The sequence below is a fragment of the Copadichromis virginalis genome, linkage group LG3, assembly GCF_057382275.1.
Source record: "Copadichromis virginalis isolate Kocher_CV1m ecotype Utaka linkage group LG3, C_Virginalis_male_GT1.1, whole genome shotgun sequence".
NCBI classification, from domain to species: domain Eukaryota; kingdom Metazoa; phylum Chordata; class Actinopteri; order Cichliformes; family Cichlidae; genus Copadichromis; species Copadichromis virginalis.
The window spans coordinates 502967-530814 of NC_140620.1; the positions used below are offsets into that span (position 1 = coordinate 502967).

The 27848-nt window shown below is 41.7% G+C and overlaps 1 protein-coding gene across 1 annotated transcript; it reads right to left on the reverse strand.

Moving 5' to 3' along the window:
* Positions 1-759: 759 nt before the first annotated feature.
* LOC146712166 (NLR family CARD domain-containing protein 3-like) lies at positions 760-27831 on the reverse strand. The gene is made up of 10 exons (XM_085451934.1): positions 27626-27831; positions 25059-25174; positions 24873-24974; positions 17561-17639; positions 16374-16596; positions 14477-16280; positions 13189-13362; positions 10254-10427; positions 4111-4157; positions 760-3962 (listed from the first exon to the last, which is right to left on the reverse strand). Exons 2-10 carry the CDS (start codon positions 25145-25147, stop codon positions 3439-3441), a joined length of 3216 nt encoding a protein of 1071 aa, XP_085308060.1. The 5' UTR covers positions 25148-25174; positions 27626-27831; the 3' UTR covers positions 760-3438.
* Between the last annotated feature and the right edge of the window lie 17 nt (positions 27832-27848).

Consider the following 27848-nt stretch of genomic DNA (forward strand, 5'->3'; position numbering starts at 1 on the left):
TTTTTTTTTTTTCATTGCAATAACCATAATTTTAGCCAGTATTTTCAAGTTTTCTCCAGAATTTGTGTCGTCTGCAAACAAAACAAAATTTAACATTTTCGATACATCACAAATGTTGTTTATATATAAATTAAAAGGTTTTGTTCCTAAAACAGAACCTTGAGGGACCCCACATTTCATTCTTTCAGATGAATTACCTAAACACTGCACATACTGAAACCTATTATCTAAGTAACTGCTTAACCAGTTCAATACAATTCCTCTCACACCATAAGTACTTAACTTGGAAATCAAAATAGAGTGTTTCAGAGTGTAAAAAGCTTTTTTTTAGATCAATGAATACCCCTATAGTATATTTATTATTATGTGTTCTGATGAAATGTCTTCAATAGTATTCGTTAATGCAGTGGTTCCCAAACCTCTTTGCTGGGCCCCCCTTGTTTTACAAGAAAAATGTTCACCCCCCCCCCCCATGTGCACATGCACAAAAACATCCTCCAACCACACACACACATATTTTGCTCCATTGCAGTTTATTTCACACCTCAAACATTTAGTGAACAATTAAGCAAATACAAGTAATCTGCAATAAATTACAGGTAGTAATAAAATAAACTACTAACTCTTTTACGCTACGTCCGCACCTACACGGGTATTTTTAAAAACTGAGATTTTTTAAAACTCCTTTTTTGCGTTTACCTGTGGACGAGGAATACAGAGTTCGTCACGCAACGTCAAAGGTATGTGCCTTTTTTCACGTCACGCTATTGTTTACATGAGATGAATTGCAGAATAGCAGATAGAGACGAAATACTGTTAATCTGACTATCTTCAGGTTTTACACGCTTAAATATACACACACAGCTACTGTCCCTCTATTTAGAAAGGCAGAGGAGTCACGGTGTGATTATTTTACGTGTAGTTGTTTTTTTCCTGTGTAATAATGTTCAACATTGCTATCAATACATTTTTAAATCCCTCTGCAAAATGGGTTCAAAAACATAAACAGCTGTGGGATATTGTTTGTCCGTGATTTGAACTGGGGGAAAAAATTGTGGCAGGATCAGCCTGATATTATTTGTATCCCACTGTACCTTTACTGTATAAAGAGCTAACATCTCCAACATGTCAGGAGTAGTTAGTCATTACAACAAGTGTTTGTGAACTAAAAATCAAGAATGTGGGATACTGTTTGTCCGTGATTTGAACAGCCCAGCGCTGCTCCCAACGAAGGGGAAAACAATTCTGCAGGGAGACCTACCTCGGCACTTGTGCAGGTGAAGCCAAAGGGAAGACATGCTTCACCATATTTTCTAGTCTTTGGCTTAGAATGAAGTTGGTTTGGAAACATCTCATGCTTTTCGTTTGTGTAGGCGCCCGTGCCAGCAGTGCCCAAGCGTTGTTTTTTTTTTCCCTTTTCATGCCGCGCCCCCCCTGCAATGGCTCTGCGCCCCCCCTAGGGGGCGGGCCCCACACTTTGGGAAGGTCTGCATTAATGCTGTTGCCGTTGATCTGTTTCATTGAAATCCGAACTGACTTTCACTTAAAAGTTGATGTTTTTCAGTAAAACTATCAAATCTTTGTGCAAAGAGTTTTTCAAGCACTTTAGAAAACTGTGATACCAATGATACCGGTCTATAATTGTTAAAACTATGTCTGTCTCCTGATTTATAAAGGGGGATAATGTTTGCCACTTTCATTCGGTCAGGAAATAAACCTGTATAAAACAAAAGATTAAAAATATAACAGATAGGTTTGATTATACAATCCAAGGTCTTTTTTACTATAACCATGTCTAACCCATCACAGTCAGTGGATGTCTTATTTTTAGATTTTACTGCAATAGCTATAATTTCTTTTTCAGTGATATCCCCTCAAAACATAGACTTTACCACTCTATCTCCTTTCCATTTGTCATTCTGAATCATCCTGTTTTGTAATTAAGTTTGCCAGATTTCTCATAATTAATACTAACTTATTTTTATAAACTTTATATTTCATTTCAGCAGGCTTTGTTCTAAGTTTTATATAATCTCTATACAGTTTATTTTTCTTTTTACACACATTTTTTAGCCCTTTTGTTATCCATGGTTTACCAGTAGTTTTCTTTTTCTTTTGCTTATATAATACCAGTGGACACACAAATAACATCAGCTTAATTTTCTCTTCTTCAGTAAGTCTGGCCCATTAGCAAGCAGACTTCTACCATCCTCCTGAAGAACTGTGAAGCAGGTTTGTCATTCCAAAATGAATAAATGCTGCTTTTACAATCACCTGGAATTGCTCTGTTTTGGCTTTCAGCTCATGTGCACCATTGATAAGCTGCAATCAAGATCAGCAGCTTTTTAGCATCTATTTTTATCAAGACTTGATTCTTCCTTTCACTCATTTTGTTTTCTCTCTGATCCTTATTTATCTTATCCTGCTTTTGCACAACTTCATCCGTTTCGATTTTCACTTTTTGCACTTGTGCTTACTTCTTTGAAATGACAGTGTTTTTCCCGTACAGCTCCACGCCTTGGTGTTCCCCTGGACAAGCTGGATGAGGTGACCAGGGAGAGGGAGGTCTGGGCTTCTCTGCTTCAGCTGCTGCCCCCCCATAAACACAAGAAAATGGATGGATGTATATTTCTGAGTGAAATGATGGCTGAAGTTAGATAAAGTTCTTATCTGCCTGCTAGTGAAATGGTGATTATTTTGGACTCAAAATTACATGTGTAATAAGTTAATAAGAAAAGTTAATAAGAAAAGACTTTTCAAATGGCTGCTGCAACTTTGCTATTTATTAGATAAATCAGATGCATACAATAATATTATGACTGCATTAGATATTGTCAGCTCATATGGCTGAAGGTATACAGAACAGTTTCAAACATCAACTGATTGAATCCATGAATTTGAAAACGTGCTTCTAAGTGAAAGATACAGACATGTACAGACTGTTCAACAGTCAGAGTAAAGTATTTGAATTGGAGAGTTACAAGTATTTACTTGACCATAAACTGTGTTTTGAACGTCATGCTGATGTTGCTACTAAAAAAGTTCAGCAAAGACTGCTCTTTGAGCTCATCTGAGATGTTGTCCTTGTTTTACACACGTTTTATTGAATCTGTTGTGTCTTTCTGTATTGCTGCTTGGTTTTGTAACATGACTGTGAAGAACAAGGATCGGCTGGGACTTTTGGTAAAAACTGCGAGCACAATCTCAGGGCATTGGCAAGATGGACCTTTGGCCATTTATAGCAAAAATATGCTTATGACGACTCATTATATTATTAATAGTTTTAAACACCTAATTCCAAGTGAGTTTGACTTGTTGCCCTCTGGATATAATTTTATAAAACCTTTGAGGAAGACCAAAAGATTTCCCCTTGTGGGACGATAAAGTATTTGAATTGAGTTGAATTGCTTCTCTAACAGGACACTATTTACACTCAACTCAGCACAGACACACTGAGGACCCAAACCAGACTCTGAACCCAGGATAAAGAGGTTCAGTGAATGTGGTGTTGAAGGTGTGGAGGTGGATCAGAGTGTCAGAGGAGACTCTGTAGAAGGACAGAGTGCCAGCAGGACAGTCCACATACACTGCTACTCTCTTAGAGCCAAAGGAGGAGGAGATGGCTGATGTTTCGTTATTGTGCCAGACAGAACGAGGACCATCATCAGAGCAGTTCAGACTCCAGGACTGATCATTAAATCCAAACTCAGCATCTTTACTGCCTCCTTTCCTTCTAATGCTTCTGTAACTCACTGATATATAAACGTCTCCTCTCCACTCGACCTCCCAGTAACAGCGACCAGTCAGACCATTTCTACACAGCAGCTGAGGCCAATAATCAAATCTGTCTGGATGATCAGGATATGACTGAACCTCCTCCACATGTGTCACCTTCCTGTTGTTGTCAGACAGTTGGAGCTTTGTGTGCACTGTGTTTGTGTCGATTGTGAGTTGACAGGAATCTGATGGAGAGAACAAACACAATCCAGCTGCAGTTATTGATCCATCATCTGTTCATTGATTGACACTTTGATGATGACTCCTGACATGATGAAGATGGTTGAATGTGTGCTGCTTTGTTTTCATGAATCCCATTAAAAACACACTTACACTTCCTCAGACCTGGTCTCAACCATCGGACTCCAGCAGGCTCCACCCTGAAAGGAGGAGGGGGGTCAGAGCAGCACAGTCAGCATGCACACATGGACAATACATGGCTCTCACACACACACTGTTAGACACTGATAAAGGAACAGTCCAACATTTTCACAAATACACTTTAATCCATACATGGATCAAACTGCTGATGATTTGGACTGATCCTGGATCTGTCAGTACACCACTGTATTTAATGAAGTTGTCAGGTTTCATGGGTGAGTTCAAGGTTGAGGGTGAATTCATGATTTGGTTTTGTTTTATGAAAAATGTATCCCTAGCTTTTCTTGATTATCATTTCGTTTCCCTTTCTAATCCCTCTCTAAAAGCGCTATACAAATACAGGCCATTTACCATTTACTTCCTTTTGAGTTATGGTCAGTTTTTTTTCCCCATTTTCCCATTAATTAGATTTTGTTCAGCTGTGATCCCCGCCTTTCCACTTTGCCCTCTTTTACATTATTATATGTATATTTAAGTTCTTGGTTTTCATCCCCTCATGCTGTGTGGTCTTGCCCTGTTTGATTTTCTCATTTGTGAATATCAGCAATTAGTGAAGCCTTGAAGCTTGTATTGAAAAAAGATTAATTACTCAATGGTTTTCAACACAGTCCTCTTTGGTGGCATTTGGTAGAAAATATGAAGAGTAGCTTTAATCTGGAAATGAAAACAAACTGTTTCACTATGATCACTCTGTCTGCAGAGCTCAGTTCATAAATTCTATTTAATATCAAGTGAAAATTCTGTGTGATATCAGGCTGCCATTGTGGTGCTTTGAACATTTAATTTTGGGGGTGAAAACATAATGTTGTGACTATTTGATTAATAAATAATTTTGATGATGGTGTCTTCTTGCAGATTCATTGTCACTTTCTGTCAGGTAGTCACACTGTCATGACATTCTTATGGCAAAGGCAAAAAACTTTCCCTTTTTAAACGTGGTCGGGTTGTTGAACTGCATAAGCAGGGTCTTTCACAGCACGCCATCGCTGCTGACGTGTGATGGAGTAAGACAGTCATTTGGAATTTCTTAAATGATTCTGAGGGTTATGGAACAAAACTGTCAAGTGGAAGATGCAAAAAACATTTCACCAGCACTGAGCCAGAGGATCCAATTGGTTGTCCATCAAGACAGTGGACGATCCTCAACTCAAATTAAGGCCATTACTGGTGCCAACTGCAGCCCTATAACCATCTGACGGCACCTGAGAGTGAAAGGCTTCATAAACAAATAACGTCTTCAAAGGCCTCGTCTCCTTGAATGCAACATAACTGAACTTTTAGACTTTGCAAGAAAGCATCAAACATGGGACACTGAAAGGTGGAAGAAAGTTTTATTCTCTGATGAGAAAAAAATTTACTTGGTTCTGGTGGTATCCAATGTTACTAGCATGACAAGCAGATCCCATGTAAGAGGTTTTGTACGCGCCACAGTAGAGGGGACACCATAATTGTCTGGGGTGCTTTTTCCTAGTGAAACAATGTGCTCCAGGACAGATTTAAAAACACAGACTGGAATATGTTCACCCACACAGACCTGGACCAGTACGCCTCATCTGTACTGGATTACATCTCCGAAACCACAGACAGTGTCACCACCCAGAAACGGATCACCATGTACCCCAACCAGAAGCCTTGGATGAACCGGGATGTTCGTCTCCTCCTGAAGGCCCGCAACACCGCCTTTAGGTCAGGAGATGCACACGCCTACAGTACAGCCAGGGCTAATCTAAAGAAGGGCATCAAAAAAGCCAAACACCATTACAAAAAGAAGGTAGAAGAACACTTCTCCAACTCCAACCCCCGACGCATGTGGCAAAGACTCCAGACCATTACAGACTACAGGACCACCAAACCCTCCCCCGCATCCTCTGATGTCCCCTTCCTCAACGAGCTCAACAACTTTTATGCTCGTTTTGAGCGAGGGAACCCCACAACCACAACCAAAGCAGACATGACGCCAGACCACCAACCTCTGACTCTCTCCCCCACCGATGTAGGAGCGGTGCTGAGCAGGATCAATGTCCACAAGGCTGCAGGTCCTGATGGCATCCCCGGGCGTGTTCTCAGAGCATGTTCTGGGGAGCTTGCAGGAGTGCTCACAGACATATTCAACCTGTCCTTGGCCCACGCTGTGGTACCGGCCTGCTTCAAATCCACCTCCATCGTCCCGATACCCAAAAACTCCAACCCATCTTGCCTCAATGACTACCGCCCAGTAGCACTCACCCCCATCATCACTAAGTGCTTAGAGCAGCTGGTCCTAGCACACTTCAAATCCTGTCTCCCCCCCACCCTGGACCCCCACCAATTCGCATACCGCCAGAACAGGAGCACAGAGGATGCAGTCTCCATCGCACTGCACTCTGTCCTCTCACACCTGGACAACAACAACACCTACGCCAGAATGCTGTTTATAGACTTCAGTTCAGCGTTCAATACAATCCACCCCTCACAACTCATCAGGAAACTGACAGACCTGGGTATCAGTTCCCTCATCTGCAAATGGTTACTGGACTTCCTGACCAACCGCCCCCAACATGTCTGGCTGGATAACCGCTGCTCATCTACCATCACAATGAACACCGGTGTACCACAAGGCTGTGTGATGAGCCCTTTCCTCTACTCCCTCTTCACCCACGACTGCAGACCTGCTGATGGTTCCAACACCATCATTAAGTTTGCAGATGACACCACGGTGATTGGCCTCATCAGTGACAACGATGAGGCCGCCTACAGGGAGGAGGTGGATCGTCTGGCTGAGTGGTGCGACAGAAACAACCTGCTGCTTAACACCGAGAAGACCAAGGAGCTCATCGTGGACTACAGGAGGAATGCTGACCCACATCCACCCATCCACATTAAGGGGACGGCTGTGGAGCGTGTGAGCAGCTTCAAGTTCCTGGGAGTCCACATCTCCGAGGATCTCACCTGGACGACCAACTGCTCCAAGCTGGTCAAGAAGGCTCACCAGCGCCTCTTCTTCTTGAGGACTCTGAGGAAGAACCACCTGTCCTCAGACATCCTGGTGAACTTCTATCGCTGCACCATCGAGAGCATCCTGACCAACTGTATAACAGTCTGGTACGGGAACTGCTCTGCCTCGGACCGGAAGGCGTTGCAGAGGGTCGTGAAAACTGCCCAGCGCATCGCCGGAGCACCACTTCCTGCCATAAAAGACATCTACAGGAAGCGGTGTCTGAAAAGGGCTGGGAAAATCATCAGAGACCCCAGTCACCCATCACATGGACTCTTCACCCTCCTGCCCTCTGGGAGGCGCTACAGGAGCCTCCGGACTAAGACCACCAGGTACCGGAACAGCTTCTTCCCCACAGCTGTCAGACTCCTGAACTCTGCCTCCTGACATCTGACCCACGTTAAACTCATGGACTGAACATACACACACCCACAATGGACAACTGTACCCTCAAACACAATAATAACATGGACTGAACCACCACTCACAACCACTAGCACTTTATATACCTCTGTAGAAACTATCTACACCCTCACTTATCTTAACTGCACTACTGTATAGCTCTGTGTAAATAATCATTCTGTACATTCAATAATCTTTAATCCTACAACTGTTTACAACTTGCATAGTTCCCATTTCTGTATAGCTGTATATCTCAGATTCCTGTAAAGTTATTTATTTCATATTCTGTATAGTTTTTCATATTTATATCCTGTCCATATCCTGTACATAGCTTGTACTCACTACAGCCTGTACATACTTATAGTTATAGAATATTCACAACATACTTCATACCGTGTACATTATAACATAATAGACCCATTTCTGTAATATACTTACATATCTATATTATTGCTAATATATATTGTAATATATCTATATCACTAAAGCACTTCTGGATGGATGCAAACTGCATTTCGTTGCCCTGTACCTGTGCATGTGCAATGACAATAAAGTTGAATTCTATTCTATTCTATTCTTTGTCTCACTCCCATTTCTTCTTGTTGCATGTTTTTCTGTCATTTCTCAAGTGGTCTTAAACTTTTGTTCTGGAGTGTATAATAATGTACAACACACTGTGGTAGGCTGGGAGTAATGCTTGCCCTCCACAAAAGCATGTGGAGGTCAAGCCTCAACATTTTGGAATTGAACACTGGACAGCTGGTAAGAATTCTTTCATTTAGAAAATCCAAAATCAGAGTGATTTGATATGAGCTAGTGATCTGAGTGACTTGATATTGAGTGAGTGACACTGTGAGTAACACTGAAGGGAAATTAGTATGTGGAAAGAGTAAATTTCTTTGGAATGGCTTTAGAAACTTCTAAAATTTGAATTGAAATGACATATCAACTACGACAGTCCTACAACATCCAGAGCCTGAAGGAGCTCAGTGTAAACCTCATCCACCCTAGACGTCCAGTCACCAAGAAGTTGTTAAACTATCTCAGTGACCTTGCCGCCAGTAATGGCGAGTCATCTCCCTTGTCCCTATACTTTGCTTCCTCTAACAACAGTGTGGTTGCAAGATTAAGTAGGTGCTCTAAGTATTCCTTTCATCACCCAACTATATAACGATTTGGGAACACAGCTGAATTTAATTATAAATGACTCGAGAGGAAGCTTAATAATATCCTATCTGCAAGTCAAGTTAATTTTGTGGACCTTCTCATCTTTGAGGTCTTTGTAATTGTAAAGGTAAAATTTGTGTATGAGTATTAACAGCCACTTTTTTGAAGTCCTTATACATTATTCCAGACTTTAAAAATCGACAGGTCCCTGGGATTTATTTTCCAGCTCTCTAAAGTAAATCCCAGCAAATTCCCAAGTGCCATAGAGCAATAGATGCTATGGGCTTATCACGTTTGCAGAGAAGTACACTGAACACAGTATTTTTTAGAGTGAATTGTTAAATGGTGTCATTTTTATGCTTACCATCTCTACATTGTTTTAACTCTGTGATGAAAGGAATTCCTTTGTCCCCCTCCCCAGCCTCTCGAGGTTCTGGGGGGGGGGGGGGGGGGGGGGGGATGTAGTGTTTTATCACAAGCACATTCTTGTGAAGGTCTGTTTGATGTTTGGTAAGCTTCCTGCCCTTTGTATGGCTTCACTGTGTTATCTATGGTAAACCATACATTGGGTGTAGGGGAGACTACCCTCTTTATGACCAAGGATGTTGCTTCCTGCTTTTATGACTCTTTTGGTCAGCAGGAGCACACACACACACACACACACACACACACACACACACTGCCTTGTCTTAGAACCATGTGGGCTTTGCTTTGCTGTGATGTGTATTGTGTGTGTTTTCCCAATAAAAGTCAGCGAGAGGAGGCCGTCGTTGGGGTCATTTTGTGGTAGATACCAACGAGGCCTCCCTTACAAGTAAATCGATCGATCGCTGACTGTCTTGTTTTCTTCATGATGAATAAGTCTCTAAACCAGCGGGGCTTGTGGAAACACAGACCCAATCAAAGTTCAAGCAAAGATGTTAATCTCGAGAAACACTATGGTCAGAAACGACCTCCCCTCCTATTCATTATTTCTCACTTTCTGACCATGGTGTCCAGTATTTCTTCATGTAAGTGATCACAGAGCTTGCCGTCATCAGCTTGGTTAATGTTTTTGTTTTCCTAGTGGCTTTGATGAACCAAAGGGATTGGAAATGCTAGAATTAGCTCATCTTGAATGAGCCCTTGATTTTTGATCTATTTTTAGTTATTTTGTCCCTATTGGCTGCTGTAGCCTATCACAGTTATCATAGAGCAAGCGGTGGGGTACACCCTGGACAAGTCACCTAACTGTTGCAGAGCTAACACAGGGAGACAAATAACCATTTACACTCACACCTGTGGGCAATTTATAATCACCAATTGTCCTAACCCCACTGACTTCACATTTTTGAACTGTGGGAGGAACATACATGGATCTATTTACATTTTTATCTAGACTTTATGAACAGATAGATTTATGAATAGATTTGGCAAAAGGCACTGTTCCCCCAGACAATATCTTATTTTTATATTTGACTGTTGGTTTTATTGCGAGCAAAGAAAAAAATGTTCTTAAAGAAAGTGTAACAGTTTCCAGCTCTTCCTCCTCTATCAGACATTCTCTCCATACCTGAGAGTGTCCAGTCTCCAGCCTGAATCCTTCAGTCCAGCCGACAGCAGCTTCATTCCTGAGTCACCTGGATGATTGTAGCTCAGATCCAGCTCTCTCAGATGGGAGGGGTTGGAGCTCAGAGCTGAGGCTAGACAAGTAAAGCCTTCCTCTGTGATCAGACAGCCTGACAGACTGCACACATAAAGCAGCTATTACTATGTGAAGATGTTAAATAATATGTATTTTTCTTTCAAGATTAGATTTATATAATTGAATGTACTGATGGTTCACAACAAATAGCATTAGTGATCGCAGGTAGTGTCTACATCTGCTTTTGGAAACTATAGAAACCACAAAATGAACCTGTAGTGTGAGGGATTTTAAAGGCTATGAAAAAGAGAGACATCATGATTTGTACACATTTCAAGCAAGGATTTGTACACATTTGTTTTACACTGGGACTTAAATGCAGCTTAAATTTGTGGATCAGTGGAAAGCTGGCAGCATTAAATCTGTCTCAAAACTCCACATGGGCATGCAACATGATCTGTGCGGATCATATTGTACACATTTGCAACATTTTTGATACAGATTTCTCTCCTTATTTTACAATTCTGTCCATCTTGGGATACACATATGTATGGGAGCAGGTTTTTTCGAACATGAACTACATGAAGACACGCTGCAGTTCTGCATTAATATTAAACTTACCTTTTGCAGCCATAAGCATGTACGTATGTATGAAATATGGAGGAGCTCTGCAGTGATGTTCAAAAACAGAAATTAGACTAAAAAGTGAGAACAGTATCATTTAATATATTTAAAATGTACTGAAGTCATAACTACACATAAATAGTTGTCATTACTATTCTATTTTAAAATTATTGGCCTACTGCTATGATCTATTTATTTGAAAGTAGGCTATAGTTTTCCACAAGTGTGAACTCAAATAAACCTGCAAAATTATTTTAAATTTAAAAGTAGCCCTGAGAGTGGGTTTTTTTCTCTTCTTTAAAGTGTGTGTTAAACAGTTTTAAAAGAATAAAAGGTCTTCTTATTAAGACATCTTATTATTCTTCTATCAAGTATATGTATCATCCTCTCTGAATTCTGAAATATGTCCATTTGTCACTCCCCCACCCACACCATGAACAGAGAAAGAAATGCACATTTAAATTCAGGAAAATCGATTCAATTTAATTAAATTGTTATAGTGCTAAATCACAACTGTTTTTGTTATTTCACAACAATTTCAGACTCAGCTTTATTTGAGGCTATCCACATTGAAATTTGATTAAAGGTTCCAGCTTCTTAACTGTACCATTCTCTTTTTAAAGGGACCAAAAGTAATTGGACAATGCACACAAAGGCTATTCATGGGTTTGTGTAGGCAATTCCTTTTTTATGTCATTATTAGTTAAGTAGATAAAAGGTCTGGAGTTGATTTGAGGTGCGGTGCTTGCATTTGTAAGATTTTGCTGTGAACAGACAACAGTGGTCGAAGGAGCTCTCCATGCTGGTGAAACAAGCCATACTTAAGCTGCAAAAAAAGAAAAAATCCATCCAAGAAATTGCTACAATAACAGGAGCGGCAAAATCTACAGTTTCATACATGCTGAGAAGGAGAGCACTGGGAACTCAGCAGAGCAAAATCACCCGGATGTCCATGAAGACAGTGGTGGGTGATCACAGTATCATTTCCATGGTGAACAGAAACCCCTTTTCACAATAGCCAACTAAGTGAATAACACTCTTCAGGAGGTAGACATATTGATATCCACGTCTATATCCAAGGAACTATATCTATATTGTGACTATTGGATATAACCATATCCAATAGTCGATATCCAAGAAAAAAGAAAACAGAAATAGGACAAATGGAAATAGGAAAAAAAAAAAAAAAACGAAACAGGAAAAAAGGAAAATGGAAATAGGAAAAAGCACTTCCCTTGTGTTTCTTCCCAGAAACACTTCCCTTGTGTTTCTGGGAAGACAATAACCCGACGGACCAGTTGCAGGAACCAAAATATGGTAAGAATTGCATTGTGAGACAATTAAAAGAAGTAGAGGATCTATCGGTTTCATTAGAAAAGAAAAGATGAGAGCTAAGTGTGTTAGCTTAACTATTAGCCTAAAAATCCATCATCAGTATCATATGAATCGTAACATCAAAACACGCTTACCTAGCATTTTCTGGTTCATGTCTAATCAATTTAATTGATTTGACATTATTAGGTATATTCCAATCAATGTACATTTGTATTATTGTGTAGTTGGTTATTTGAATTGAATATAAGGGAGTAGATCATAATTTTTCTGACCATCTGTTTAATGACAAAAGGATCCAGGTTCTCATTATGGATACTGAAAGTCGATTAAAAGGAGGCAGACCAAAAGAAATTAAATGATTTGGGGTGGAACATAATTTGTTTTCAAGAATACTTTCTGAACCCACTTTCCGAATAAAAAACAAAGCAGCGTCATTCCTGAAATCTTGCAAAAAATAATAGTTTAACAAATCCAATTGCTAACTGTCTGACAAGCAGTAAAGCAGAAGAAAGGATTTGACTAAAAATGGATGGAAAAAAAAAAAAAAAAAACTACACAAAGGTTGAACAGGTAAGACCACAGACGATTGCAGATTTCAAATATCTAAGCTTCCCATGTTGAGCTTTGTCTTTTGACTTGGTATTCTAACTTAGTTTAGGTTCTCTTTTTATTCAGTCTTTCCTCAACCAGAATCCTAAATTCACAAAAAAACCCAAAAAATACAAACCTTGAAACAGAAGTCTATTTTTATGAAACTATTCTAAATTTATAAAATGGTAATATGAACAAGAAAAATACAAGAAAGAGAAAATAGTGCCACCTGACAACTCTTTAAGAGTCAGTTGTCTATGCAATAAAAAAAAATTTAAATGTCAGTGATCAGTGAGAAAGTCTTAATTCTGACCTGAGAGCTTCCAGTGAACATTTTGGACTTGCTAGTCCTGCAGACAGGAGTTTCACACCTGAATCCTCCAGGTTGTTGTTAGTCAGGTCCAGCTCAGTTACACTGGCGGACGGGCAGCCGAGGACCGAGGACAGGGCTTTGCAGCTTCTCTCTGAGAGGTTACAGCCACTAAGTCTGAAAAACAAAATTGTTAAACAATATTTGCAATGAGTTAACTGGTTGGAGATTTTTATTTTAAAAATAAAAGCATTTTTAAAGTAAAAACTAGACCAGAAAAAAATAATATAATTAATATGAAATATCTAAAAAAAAAAATGCATTTAATTAATATTCCATGTTTAACTTTGCGTCATTTGCACATTATCTCTAAAATTAGAAACATCCTTTTTCAAAGTGATGCTAAAAAAATACATCTCTTACTTATACACTTGACTGCTATAAATAAATATTATGATGTTGTCCTAAAAACTTCCTTTAAAGCCTTTAGTTGATCCAAAATTCTGCAACAAGATACTGACAGGAGCTAGAAAAAGAGAGCTTATTTCTACCTGTTAAAAGGGAGCTGTTCATTGACATTGACAATCATTCGCACTTACATTTACACCTGCATTCACACCAATGGGCAATTTAGACTAACCAATTAAACTATCCCCACTAACTGCATGTCTTTGGACTGTGGGAGGAAGCCAGAGTACCCAGAGAGAACCCACACAAACATGGGGAGAACATGCAAACTCCATAAAAGAAATACCCCAAACTGATAGTGGAAATGAACTCAGGACCTTCTTGCTGTGAGGCAAATGCTATTTAAACCTCCTTGAGCTGATTGTTGTGATTTGGATGAATGTAACTGAATTGAATTTGGTACTGAAAACAAACTGTGAACCTGTTAAAGTATTGTTTTTGGCCTGTGATTAAAAAGTGGAATCTTGTTAAATCACTGTACATTTTAGAGCCCAATCTTGAAAAGTGACATTTTAAAACATTGCTATCTCTTTCCAGTCCCTGGCATGACTCTGCTATAGCATTTTTGATCAGCTGCAGGCTTTTCAAGAAGTTTTTAGAACATCCTGACAACAAGAATTAGGCTCCTATCAGTACTAAAAGTATCATATAGTTGATTGTGATGCTAACAATAATTAGGCGCCTCTGTCTCCTATATAGCTGTATACTGTTTTAAAGAGCCAGAAAACCATTAATTTTTTTATTGATTGCAAATGGCTGTGTTGTTGTTAAGTAGAATTCACAGATAAAAAAAAGAAAAAGTTATAATCATGTATGTACTTACAGAGCTTTGTTGGAGGCTTTGACCACTGGCAGCAGCCTCAGAAGAGCTTCCTCTGAAGCAGAGTATTTCTTCAAGTCAAGCACATCCAGATCTTTTTCTGATGACAGTAAGATGAAGACCAGAGCTGACCACTGAGCAGGAGACAGTTTATCTGTGGAGAGACTTCGTGAACTTATGGATTTCTGGATCTCCTTTACTAGAGAACGATCATTCAGTTCATTCAGACAGTGGAACAGATTGATGCTTTTCTCTGCAGACAGATTCTCACTGAGCTTCTTCTTGATGTACTGGACTGTTTCTTGATTGGTCTGTGAGCTACTTGCTGTCTGTGTCAGCAGGCCTTGTAGGAGACTCTGACTGGTCTCCAGTGAAAGACCCAGGAGGAAGCGGAGGAACAAGTCCAGGTGTCCATTTGGACTCTGTAAGGCCTTGTCCACAGCACTCTGGTAGAAGTGTGTCTCTGCAGATTCTCCTGTTTCAGACTTCTGGGAGGTTTGTTGTTCTTCCAGCAGATGGAGTCCAGAGTTGATGAAGGTCAGATGGACATGAAGAGCAGCCAGAAACTCCTGAACACTCAGATGGATGAAGCAGAACACCTTGTCCTGGTACAGTCCTCTCTCCTCTTTAAAGATCTGTGTGAACACTCCTGAGTACACCGAGGCTGCTCTGATATCGATGCCACACTCTGTCAGGTCTGATTCATAGAAGATCAGGTTTCCTTCCTGCAGCTGATCAAAAGCCAGTTTTCCCAGAGACTCAATCATCTTCCTGCTCTCTGGACTCCAGTGTGGATCTGTCTCAGCTCCTCCATCATACTTGACCTTCTTCACTTTGGCCTGAACCACCAGGAAGTGGATGTACATCTCAGTCAGGGTCTTGGGCAGCTGTCCTCCCTCTCTGGTTTTCAGCACATCCTCCAGAACTGTAGCAGTGATCCAGCAGAAGACTGGGATGTGACACATGATGTGGAGGCTTCGTGATGTCTCAATGTGGGAGATGATCCTGCTGGTCTGTTTCTTATCACTGAATCTCTTCCCAAAGTACTCCTCCTTCTGTCGATTAGTGAACCCTCTGACCTCTGTCACCATGCCAACACAGTCAGGAGGGATCTGATTGGCTGCTGCAGGTCGTGTGGTTATCCAGAGGCGAGCAGAGGGAAGCAGTTTCCCCCTGATGAGGTTTATCAGCAGCACATCCACTGAGGTGGACTTTCTAGGGTCAGTTAGGATTGTAGTTTTGTGGAAGTCCAGAGGAAGTCGACACTCATCCAGACCATCAAAGATGAACACAACCTGGAAGTCTTCAAAGCTGCAGATTCCTGCTTCTTTGGTTTCAGTAAAGAAGTGATGAACAAGTCCCACCAAGCTGAACTTTTCCTCTTTCAGCACATTCAGCTCTCTGAAAGTGAATGGAAATATGAACTGGATGTCCTGGTTGGCTTTGTCTTCAGCCCAGTCCAGAGTGTATTTCTGTGTTAAGACTGTTTTCCCAATGCCAGCCACTCCCTTTGTCAGCACTGTTCTGATTGGTTCATCTCTTCCAGGTGAGGCTTTAAAGATGTCTTCTTGTCTGATTGTTGTTTCTGGTCTGTCTGGTTTCCTGGATGCTGTTTCAATCTGTCTGACCTCATGTTCATCATTGACCTCTGCAGTCCCTCCCTCTGTGATGTAGAGCTCTGTGTAGATCTGATTCAGGAGGGTTGGGTTTCCTGCTTTAGCGATGCCCTCAAACACACACTGGAACTTCTTCTTCAGGGTAGATTTAAATTCACTCTGAATCCACTTGAATTGCCCCTTGGAATGTCCTATATGTATCAAAAAACAAAACAAAAACAAAAACCACACAATCAAAGATTTGTCATATGCATATGTTCCGAATGTATGTTGGTCTATCTTACTGTTAAGGAGACGGTCAGCCAGTTCCTTCTGATTCATTCTCCTCAAGACGTTCAGTGTGATCTCAACAAATGCCTCTCTGCTTCCCTGGTCTTCTTCCTTACTCTCCAATAAACCTTCACCCTCACTTCTACCCTCTAAGAATTCTGGGCAATCTGGACTCAAATCCTTCTGGATTTTTTTCAGTTCGTTCTTTACAAAAGTGATGATTTTCTCCTCCAGCATCTGGAACCAAAAGGTTGAATGAGTCACACCACAACGTCAATCAATTGCAGAGTCAATGGAAAGAGAAGAGAAAAAAGAGAAGCATACAAAACAGAAACACCAAATTGAACAATACACAAACTCCAGGAAAGACAAAAAACTTTAAGAGAATCTAGTAGTAGTTGTATTCTATTATATAAACATCAAGGCAGTATAAAGAGAGAAGTGGAGAGGAGAAGCTTGGTACATTACAGTAATTTTTCCTGTATCCTGAGACCATAGTAACATAAATAAGGGAAGCTAAAGGATTAGCCATCCAGCCAATAGTCTCTGTCACGCTACCAGGTTTAGTAAGAATTTTCTTTTGTGTGTGTGTGTGTGTGTGTGTGGGGGGGGGGGGGGGGGGGGTTATAGAGTCGTTCTGCAAGAACAATTTATTATTCATAGCTGAGGTTTAAGTTATGCCATGGTCAGTGAGGTGGCCCAATTATTAGATGCCCAAGTTATGGGAGGTAAATACTGACAATTGAATTCCACTCACTGAAAGGATGAAAGGAAAAATAACTGGAGAGCCTGGATAAACCCTATTGAGGTAGCATGGTCTCAGAGAACTAGCCTATGTGTATCTAAACATGGACACGGAAGAAAAAAGTCCCCTTCTTGGATACGGACTTACTTGATACAGAAAAGCCAAACACAGGTGCCATCATACCAGAGAAAGTGGCTTAAGACTTTTGCACAATATCATAATTTAACAAAATTTAAAGGATAAATCAAAAATATTAAGTCATAACATAACAGAAGAAAATGCAGGTCCCGCTTGTCTTCAACAATGCTGAGCTGTTTATCCAGTTTGGTTCACCTCAGCTCCTATATTACACTCCACTGGGCAAGTGGCTCTACATCCTGAGCCAAAACCCACAGACCCAGCATGGAGATGATTAAAGAGAATACATGTAAAAGTAGTTGTTGTACATGTACAGACCATAAATATGGAGTCCAGGTGTGTTTGATGGTTTTGGGCAGACTGACCATGGGGAACCTCTGAGGTCTCCTGGTCCACTCTGTGGAGGAAATCATGAAAAGTAAAAAGAATTCAAATAAAACTTAAAAATTCAAAAAAGAAAAAAAAACACTTTGAAAAAACAGAAAAATTAAATTAAAAAACAACAACAACAACAACAACAACAACAACAACAACAACAACAACAAATAAACAAAACAATGAACCAAGATGGCTGCCCCAAAGATGGCTCCCTTTTTTGATAGCAAAGGGAGCAAAAGAAAAATATTCACTCTTAGACATCTCTGATTCAAAGACTTACTCCAGTCCAATTATTGAAGACAGTCTGTATTCAGGACTGTCCTATATTGAGTTGCCAAATACCATAGTATACCTCAATCTCAGATTAAGTGACAGTGACATGCAAACTTTTTTTTTTTGCACTTATTCCATTTTATTTGGCTGTTTTTTCTTCAAATGAATGTTTAGGTACATATTAAAGTGTAATTCAAAACCTTTGTCTATTTCAGTGTAACAGTCCAAAGGATAACTTTTGGTTTTATACAGGGAGTTTCAGATCTCTTATCAAGCATTATGACAAATTATTATTTATTTATATATATATATATATATATATATATATATATATATATATATATATATATATATATATATATATATATATATATATATATATATATCTCAAAATTTCAAAATCCCTGGTAGCCCTTCGGGCAGGGACTCTTCAGTTTTTGGTAGCCCAAAATAAATTTAAGTAGCCCGAATAAAAAAAGAGCAATTTTTGGATTAATGTTTTGTTTCCTTTACAATATTATACTTTAATGTATAATATTGTAAAGGAAACAAAACATTAATCAAAAAATTGTTGAAAAACAAATTACAACATTGTATAAAAATTACAATCATCAACTCAAATACTTGGTTCTAATTGAACAGAAATTTCTATGAACTTGTAAGAACTGTGTAGGACATGAATCAGTCTGTGTCAGATCCTGAATTTGAAATTTCCACTGAAGTCACGGGTAAGAGACAAGTGGAACCAAGATCGAGGCCATTTGGTTTGTGAACTTTGCAAAGACTGCTAAATTTTGCCAGTGGTAATTCACTCTTTGCAACATAGTAGCTGTTCTAAACAGATTTTTCAGGTTTATTTTTAGTATGTTATTTGCAATTGGTGTTTGTTCTGGGAAAGATATTGCAGACTGAGCAATAATGCATTTCTTGCATTTCTCATGGGTTCTAATGGGGGCCTTTCTTAAAATGACTGGTCCCAGTAACAAAGGCGCTTGTCGACTCAGAAATCGAGAGAAAACCAACAACACACCCGGCAGAACACTATGTTATTTACACGGGTGCAAATAAGTGGTCCGCATGTGCGCATTCGCTGTCAAAATAAAAGACGCGCACCAGATAAGAAGTTGCAGCGCGCGTTTGCGTCCATATAAAAAGCACTGTTTTTGTCCGCTAGAGTGGGATTTTCACGGCACATTCCGCACCACATCTCTGTGCGTTCATCATTTGTTTGAAGCCAGCTCACCTCCTGCAACCACTTTTCCGAGAATACGTGCTTCTTTTGTGGTTCGGACTCCTTCTGACATTTGTTTGGAGGTGGAGGAACACCACAGTAATTGCTTAAAGGAGCTTCTTCGACATCTTTAAGGAGTTCTAAACAAATGTCTGTCCTCCTCCAGAAAATCTTATGTATGCAAACACGCGTTGCAACTTCATATCTTGTGCGCATTTTTTTATTTTTTTTTGACAGCGAATGCGCACCTGTGGACCACTTATGTGCAGCCCCGGTTATATAGCTCGTCATATTGCAGCCACAGAAATTATTTTGTCCATGAAACCATAAAGCTGCACTTTCTTTTTGCCTTATAGTCTGATTTGTCATAATTTCTCCGTTTTGTGGTAAGCTTTTCTTTGGCTGTCACTTCTTCACCCTGACCTGTCTTATTTGGCTCAGCAGAACTAAAATATATATCCTGCTGCTTTTACACACACACACACACACACACACACACATAACGGTCAGCGATTCTCTGCGCGGTCAACCTCTCATATGTTTAAGCTTGCTGCGGGAGATTTCACTTGTCATGTTTGCATAGTAAGCTAATGATTGATAAGACGATGTCAGAGGAATTGGTGCGCAAATTATCATCACTCACCAATCAGTACTGTGTGTTTTTAAAGGGATGCCAAATGCTGTCATTTTTCTGTAAAGCAAATTTACCTTGCCTTTGGGTATAAATAAAGTTACCTTACCTTACCTCGCAGTTCGCGCGATTGCAAAGTGAAAGCAAAAAACAAGCGCAAATTCAAACGTGATTTCAATATGTCACATATTGACAGTACCTCACCGATGCCGATGACATAATTACCCAGCTACATTTCCGAAAGAATGCAAAAGCATTGACATATTGTAGCGGGTCAGGGATGTTCGGGGTTCTGTTTGTACAGTTATGTTTTGTTTATGTTGCCATGGTGACGCCCTCTCGCTGCGACAGTGTGTCCTTCCGGGGTCAGAGGGCGCCCTGTGCGTTGTTGTTGCTGTTCTGTTGCCGCGCTGAGCAGTTAGCTAGCGGCAGTGTTCTTCTGCAGATGTCAATAAATGGCTGTGCTCCCTGGCTAGCTCACGGGAAGCAAGACCAAATGATACCTCCGTCTCCTCCTTGTCTGAGCTCGCCACATTGGTGTCAGAAGTGGGATAGCTCACCCTCGCCGTAATGGAGAGAGACATTCAGAGGCTGGAGCAAGCTGTCGAGGAGAACATTCCCCACTTGGGAAACTGGCGATTGAAGAGAGAGGATGTGAGTGGCCATGTAAGTCCCCCGACGGGTCCTGATGGCACGAGCGCACCGCGGCGGCGGCCCGTCGCGACAGATGCTAGGGCAATGCTTCATGGGCTACCTCTGTCGACCCACACGCCGAGCCCCCAACCGTAGCAGTCATGCCTACCACGCCAGTTAAGGCACCTGGACATTTGCAGGACTTTGTGTGGGGTAATGGGGTCGTCGGGGACGACTGACCCCTTAGGTGGGGGCTATGTAGCGGGTCAGGGATGTTCGGGGTTCTGTTTGTACAGTTATGTTTTGTTTATGTTGCCATGGTGACGCCCTCTCGCTGCGACAGTGTGTCCTTCCGGGGTCAGAGGGCGCCCTGTGTTGTTGTTGTTGCTGTTCTGTTGCTGCGCTGAGCAGTTAGCTAGCGGCAGTGTTCTTCTGCAGATGTCAATAAACGGCTGTGCTCCCTGGCTAGCTCACGGGAAGCAAGACCAAACGATACCTCCGTCTCCTCCTTGTCTGAGCTCGCCACAATATATTTTTCCTTCCTACAATAGCCCGACGGGCAGGGCAGAGATAGATTTTGGTAGCCCGACTGGAAAAATCGCTAGCCCCGGGACGTCGGGCTAGCGATTTTGCAAGCCCTGAGATAGATAGATAGATAGATAGATAGATAGATAGATAGATAGATAGATAGACAGATAGACAGATAGATAGATAGATAGATAGATAAAAAAAAAAAAACACCCAGCACGCCCCTGCAGGCGGTTTATCCTTCAAGCTCGGGTCCTCTACCAGAGGCCTGGGAGCTTGAGGGTCCTGCAGTATCTTAGCTGTTCCCAGGACTGCGCTCTTCTGGACAGAGATCTCCGATGTTATTCCCGGGATCTGCTGGAGCCACTCGCCTAGCTTGGGAGTCACCGCACCTAGTGCTCCGATTACCACGGGGACCACCGTTACCTTCACCCTCCACATCCTCTCGACCTCTTCTCTGAGCCCTTGGTATTTCTCCAGCTTCTCGTGTTCCTTCTTCCTGATATTGCTGTCATTCGGAACCGCTACATCGATCACTACGGCCGTCTTCTTCTGTTTGTCTACCACCACTATGTCCGGTTGGTTAGCCACCACCATTTTGTCCGTCTGTATCTGGAAGTCCCACAGGATCATAGCTCGGTCATTCTCCACCACCCTTGGGGGCATCTCCCATTTTGACCTCGGGACTTCCAGGTTATACTCGGCACAGATATTCCTGTACACTATGCCGGCCACCTGGTTATGGCGTTCCATGTATGCCCTGCCTGCTAGCATCTTGCACCCTGCTGTTATGTGCTGGATTGTCTCTGGGGCATCTTTACACAGCCTGCACCTGGGGTCTTGCCTGGTGTGATAGACCCCAGCCTCTATGGATCTTGTACTCAGAGCTTGTTCTTGTGCTGCCATGATTAGTGCCTCTGTGCTGTCTTTCAGTCCAGCTTTGTCCAGCCACTGTTGTGGCAAAATTCACTCACAAAATTGTGAGTGAGCCCACTCCCTTGGATGAGAAGCAACCCCACACATGAATGGTCTCAGGATGCTTCACTGTTGGCATGACACAGGACTGATGGTAGTGCTCACCTTTTCTTCTCCGGACAAGCCTTTTTCCAGATGCCCCAAACAATCGGGAAGAGGCTTCATCGGAGAATCTGACTTTGCCCCAGTCCTCAGCGGTCCATTCACCATATTTTCTGCAGAAGATCAATCTGTCACTGATGTTTTTTTGGAGAGAAGTGGCTTCTTTGCTGCCCTTCTTGACACCAGGCCATCTTCCAAAAGTCTTCGCCTCACTGTGCGTGCAGATGCGTTCAAACCTGCCTGCTGCCATTCCTGAGACAGCTCTGCACTGGTGGCACTCGGATCCTGCAGCTGAATCCTCTTTAGGAGACGATCCTGGCGCTTGCTGGACTTTCTTGGACGCCCTGAAGCCTTCTTAACAAGAATTGAACTTCTTTCCTTGAAGTTCTTGATGATCCTATAAATTGTTGATTTAGGTGCAATCTTAGTAGCCACAATATCCTTGCCTGTGAAGCCATTTTTATGCAACGCAATGATGGCTGCACACGTTTCTTTGCAGGTCACCATGGTTAACAATGGAAGAACACTGATTTCAAGCATCACCCTCCTTTTAACATGTCAAGTCTGCCTTTCTAACCCAATCAGCCTGACATAATGATCTCCAGCCTTGTGCTCATCAACATTCTCACCTGAGTTAACAAGACGATTACTGAAATGATCTCAGCAGGTCCTTTGATGACAGCAATGAAATGCAGTGGAAAGGGGTTTTTTTGGGATCAAGTTAATGTTCGTGGCAAAGAAGGACTGTGCAAGTCATCTGATCACTCTTCATAACATTCTGGAGTATATGGAAATTGCTATTACAAAAACTTAAGCAGCAACTTTTCCAATTTCCAATATTTAGTAATTCTCAAATCTTTTGGCCACGACTGTAGTCTTCTGGAGAGGGGTGGACTCCGTCTCAGTCTGAAGTTGCCCTTGGTGAGAGGCAGCGGGCTGGGGTGGGCTTTCTTGTATCCCCTCAGCTTGCTGTCTGTATATTGGGGTTTCTCCCGGTGGATGAGAGGGTTTGTTCTCTGCACCTTCGGATTGGAGAATGGATCCTGACTGTCGTTTGCACTTATGGGCATTTAAAATGTATAGTGAAGGTGCGCTTGGAATGTCTGGCAGAGACCCTGGTCCAAAAGATCTTCAACTCACACCTTCAGCAGAGCTTCAACAACCCTCCTAGTGCTGCGGCTGCAGTGATGCAGACGCTGTACCAGACCAGCGTGGTGTAAAGACAGCTGAGTGCAAAAGCAAAGCTCTCAATTTACTGCTCAGTGTCTTTGCTGTTCCCAGGACTGACCTAATCTGGACAGAGATCTCAGATGCTGTTCCCGGGATCTCCTGGAACCACTCTCCCACTTTCCATCTCACTTCCCTTAAGGCATCCAATTACCACAGAGATGACTGTTGTCTTCACTCATCACCCGCCACGCTTTCAGTCTTTGGTACTTCTTGAGCTTCTTATGTTTCTTATTCCTGATGTTACCATTACTTGGAATAGCCACATATAGCTACATCTATCACCATGGCCTTCTTCCTGTGCTTGTCTGACACTCTTTGTCCAGTTTGTTAGCCATAACCAGTTTGTCAGTCTGTATCTCGAAGTCCCACAGGATTTAAACCCTATGGGGTTTGTCCTATTTTTACCTCTGGACTTCCAGGCCATGCTCGGCAAAGATGTTCCTGTGTACTATGCCAGTCACTTGGTTATGGCGTTCTATGCATGCCCTGCCTGTTAGCATCTTGCACCGTGCTGTTATGTGCTGGATTGTCTCAGGGGCATCTTTACACTGCCTGCACCTGTGGTCTTGCCTGGTGTGGTCTATGGATCTCGTGCTTTGAGCTTGTTCTTGAGCTTCAGATTAGACTTGAAACTTTCCTTTTTGATAAAGCATATAGTTAGACCTGGATCAGATTACCCCAAATCCTCCTTTAGTTATGCTGGAATACGTCTAAGCTGCTCGGCAATCCTCATGATGACACTCATGCAACTGTTTCTTCTTCACTCACCATGTGTTTATACACCTGTCTGCATTTAATGTCTTTTGTCCTGTATTCCTCCTTTTTATATTCTGGTCTCACTTACAACAGACTCCAGAATATTTGTTTCCTAACCAACGGTGTAGTAAGATTTATTAGTAGGACATGTGGGTCAGATTGACTCTGCTGTGAGACACAACAACAGCCTAACGTTCCACACATCCTTGTGTCCCACTCTGAAACGTCCATGCCTCTTTTGAAAAGAAAATCTTTTTTTCCTTACTGAGGGATAACGCAGTCTGAAATACTCGAAACACACTCTAAAATGTCCATGCAGCAACACAGCCTACTGTGGAACACAGCTCAGCCTGTAAACAATAATTCACATCCCCCCACCCTGAGCCTAGCTGTGCTGCATGTTTCTTCCTGTTAAAAGGGAATTTTCCTTCCCACACTTGCCAAAGTGCTAGTGGATCATATGATTGTTGGGGTTTTCTTTGTTTTCTTTGTAATATTGTAGGATTTGTACCTTACAATAGAAAGTGCCTTGAGGGTACTGTTTTTGTGATTTGGTGCTATATAAATAAAATGTAATTAAATAGCTATGAAGGGTTCTTCCGCTCCCATATGCTCTTCTAATATTGCGTGTCTCCAACGTATTTGGTGCTGCTGTACTCATATTGTCCACCTGCCATGTGTGTCATTCAGTGGAGAATATCTTGTTCATTCTCCTACTAATGAAACACCTAGTACAACGTCCATTTGTTACACATTCATTCCTGCGTTTGTGAAGAAAACGGCATTACATACATTAAGATAGAAATGTGTGAAGAAAGATGTGAACTGAAATTAATGATGCTGGATAACTTATTCAGAAGAACTGACTAATTTACAGCCTATAGACACATTACCTTTTTGCAGCAGATGAGCTTTGTTGTTTAAAAAATATTTCATACTCCTTTGACTGGTCACTCTGTAAGGACACAGAGCTGGGTGGAGGTCCAGGCTGGTCCCTGTGAATAATGATGGAGCAGTGATGTGAGTGCTGAGCTGTGACATGGAGAAGAGTCATGGACAGTTAGAGATGGTCATCTCACCTCTGAGCTTTGGTCTGGCTCTCATGTTCCCCACACAGAGTGCTTTTAGAGGGAGGGGCTCCCTCCTCTCTGTCCTCACACTGATCCATGCTGCTCAGCTCACACACACTTTCTACCTGCAGAGGAAACACAAATCATTCATGTGCACATCAACTGAAATCCTCCTTTCCATCATGTGTGCTGGGGGGGGGGGTCTCTGTGCCCTGAGTGCTCACCTCCTCCTTTTTCCTTTTATATGAAAGAACTTTCTCGTGGGAAATTCAGACCTACCAGCTTTAGTGGCTGCATATACTGATGTCTGAAAGTGTTTTAAATTATCCTTAAAGTCTGGCCTTTCCACTGAGTTTGGTTCTATAAACAGAATCTATGATCATCTCCTCCACCTGCTGCTGTGGAGATTCAGAGAAATAAATCTACCATAAGAAAAGAGAAGATAGTAAAAAGAAACTGATCTTATCTTTTGTTATTGGATTTCTCTGTTTGGGAAATATTCCACTCATTCCACTTGACCTGGGTAGTGAATTAAATCAGGGCTTTTTTTATCAAGTCCTAGAGACACTAACATGAAAACATGTTGAGCAGCTCTCTGACTTGAAGAACACGCTTTAGCGTCTTTTGAATTTTTGTGTGTTGGATGTTGATGGTGTGTGAGCAAACTTTTAACAGTTATTTCAGTTAACTTAAGTCAAAAATGATGTTAGCCTTCATATAGATGTGATCTCCCTTTGGACCTCAAAGCTGAGCCTCACATGTTTTTGGTCCTGGGATTTTGATACAGCAAAGCAAAACTGTCAGAGTTTAAATACTCATGCTTGAAGATGAGGAATCATATGCAGACATTAGATACAGAAGGACTTATAATGTGGAGGGAGCTGCTTATTGGGGTTAAACCCAAGAAAAAAGAACACAAGCAGCTCCCTCCTCTATGTGACATCATACTCATGAGGAGGGAAACAAGCTTTTTTTATGATGTTGGGTGCTTTAGCCAAGGATACTTCATAAAAGTTCAAACAAACAAAACTAGTAACCCCATGCAGCACAGCTGACCTTTGTAAGTATCAACAATAACAACATGCTATTTAACAGAGCCATATAAAGACTAACATACATCAGCAGTTTATTTGATTTGCACCCTAATTCACTGATCGGGCTGTGGTCGACTCCTTTGTCACGTGGTGTGAGCAGAATCATCTGCAGCTCAACGTGGCAAAGACCAAGGAACTGATCGTGGACTTCAGGAAGACCAGGAAACACTTGACCCCTGTTTCAATCCAGGGGGTCAGTGTTGACATTGTGGAGGACTATAAATACCTTGGAGTACACATTGACAATAAACTGGACTGGGCTAAAAACACCACAGCACTTTACAGGAAGGGCCAGAGTCGTCTCTATTTTTTGAGGCGACTGAGGTCCTTCAACATCTGCCAGAAAATGCTCAGGATTTTCTACGAGTCTGTGGTGGCCAGTGCGATCCTCTATGCTGTTGCATGCTGGGGGAGCAGGCTGAGGGTCGCAGATGCCAACAGACTTAATAAACTGATCCGTAAGGCCAGCAATGTTGTGGGGATGGAGCTGGACTCCCTCAAGGTGGTGTCGGAGAGGCGGATGCTGTCCAAGATAAAGACAATGTTGGATAACACCTCCCACCCACTCCATGACATGCTGGTCAGTCACAGGAGCTCGTTCAGTGAGAGACTGAGATTACCGAAAAGCACCACTGAACGACACAGGAAATCATTCCTGCCTGTGGCCATCTCCCTGTACAACGCATCCACTTAACACACTGTTTGCTGCTACAGCTACACATGTTTCTTTTCCAAATATTTATTTATAAGTGACTTATGTATGTATGTATGTATGTATATATATGTATATATTGTACTATTCTTAGTTAGCGTATTGTCTGTCTTGTCTTAATGTTGGTTTAAAATGGAGCACTGTAACAAAAAATTATTTCCCCCAGGGATCAATAAAGTATTCTGATTCTGATTTATGTTATGTAAATAGAAATGTCCCACGTCCTGTTATAACGCTAAAGACAAACTGCTAAAGAAGGAAACAAAGCAAACTTAGAGTTTCTTCACACACCAACTACAGGCTCCACGCCACACCCGGACACTAAACACGGACACACAGGTGAGCTGCTTCCTGGAAGGAGGCGGGTTTAAACCTGAAGCTCAGCTCAGGAGGGTTGGAGCAGAGCCAACAGTTGATGTCTCCACTTTCTTCTTCTTCTTTTTTGAAGAACAAGTTGAATCTATACCTAACACACATGTAAACAAAACATTCGTTTATGATGTCCGCTCTCCGTCTGCTGCTGTCCCTGCGAATAAAAAGTCCCGGAGCTCTCCGGTCGAGCTCAGGCAACATTCAGCGTGTTTTATCTGATCACACACACTTAGAGAAAATGGCGGACACACACTCGTTGAAAAACATTACACACTGACTTTAATGGAGAGACCGGAAATACAAACACAGTTTGTTGTGTGAAGAAATCCAACATGAGCTGAACAAACAGTAAAGTTCCTAAAGACAAACTGTTAAAGGAGGAAACAAAGCAAACTTACAGTTTCTTCAAACACACACACCAACAACAAGCTCCACTCCACGAAGCTCAGGAAAGTGAAAGTAAACTTTGAGCAGGAGGGAAACACCCAGAGAGGTAGTGATGTGACGTTCTGTATCGAGGCTTCGGAGCGTGTGTCGAGTAATGGAGGGGGCGTTTCCGCGATGCGCGTATCGAGGCTTGCTTCATTTATGGGAGGAGCTGAAAATGATGACGTCCGCTGC

What these genes read in the sequence shown, in the direction of transcription:
- LOC146712166 (XM_085451934.1), bottom strand. Translation starts at nt 25,147, where the DNA reads ATGGATCAGTGTGAGGACAGAGAGGAGGGAGCCCCTCCCTCTAAAAGC. An exon ending in ACCTGGACTCCATATTTATG is followed by an intron (nt 16,597 to 17,560) that starts GTCTGTACATGT and finishes TTTTGGTTCCAG; the next exon opens with ATGCTGGAGGAGAAAATCAT. An exon ending in TGGAGACTGGACACTCTCAG is followed by an intron (nt 4,158 to 10,253) that starts GTATGGAGAGAA and finishes TCCTCCTTTCAG; the next exon opens with GGTGGAGCCTGCTGGAGTCC.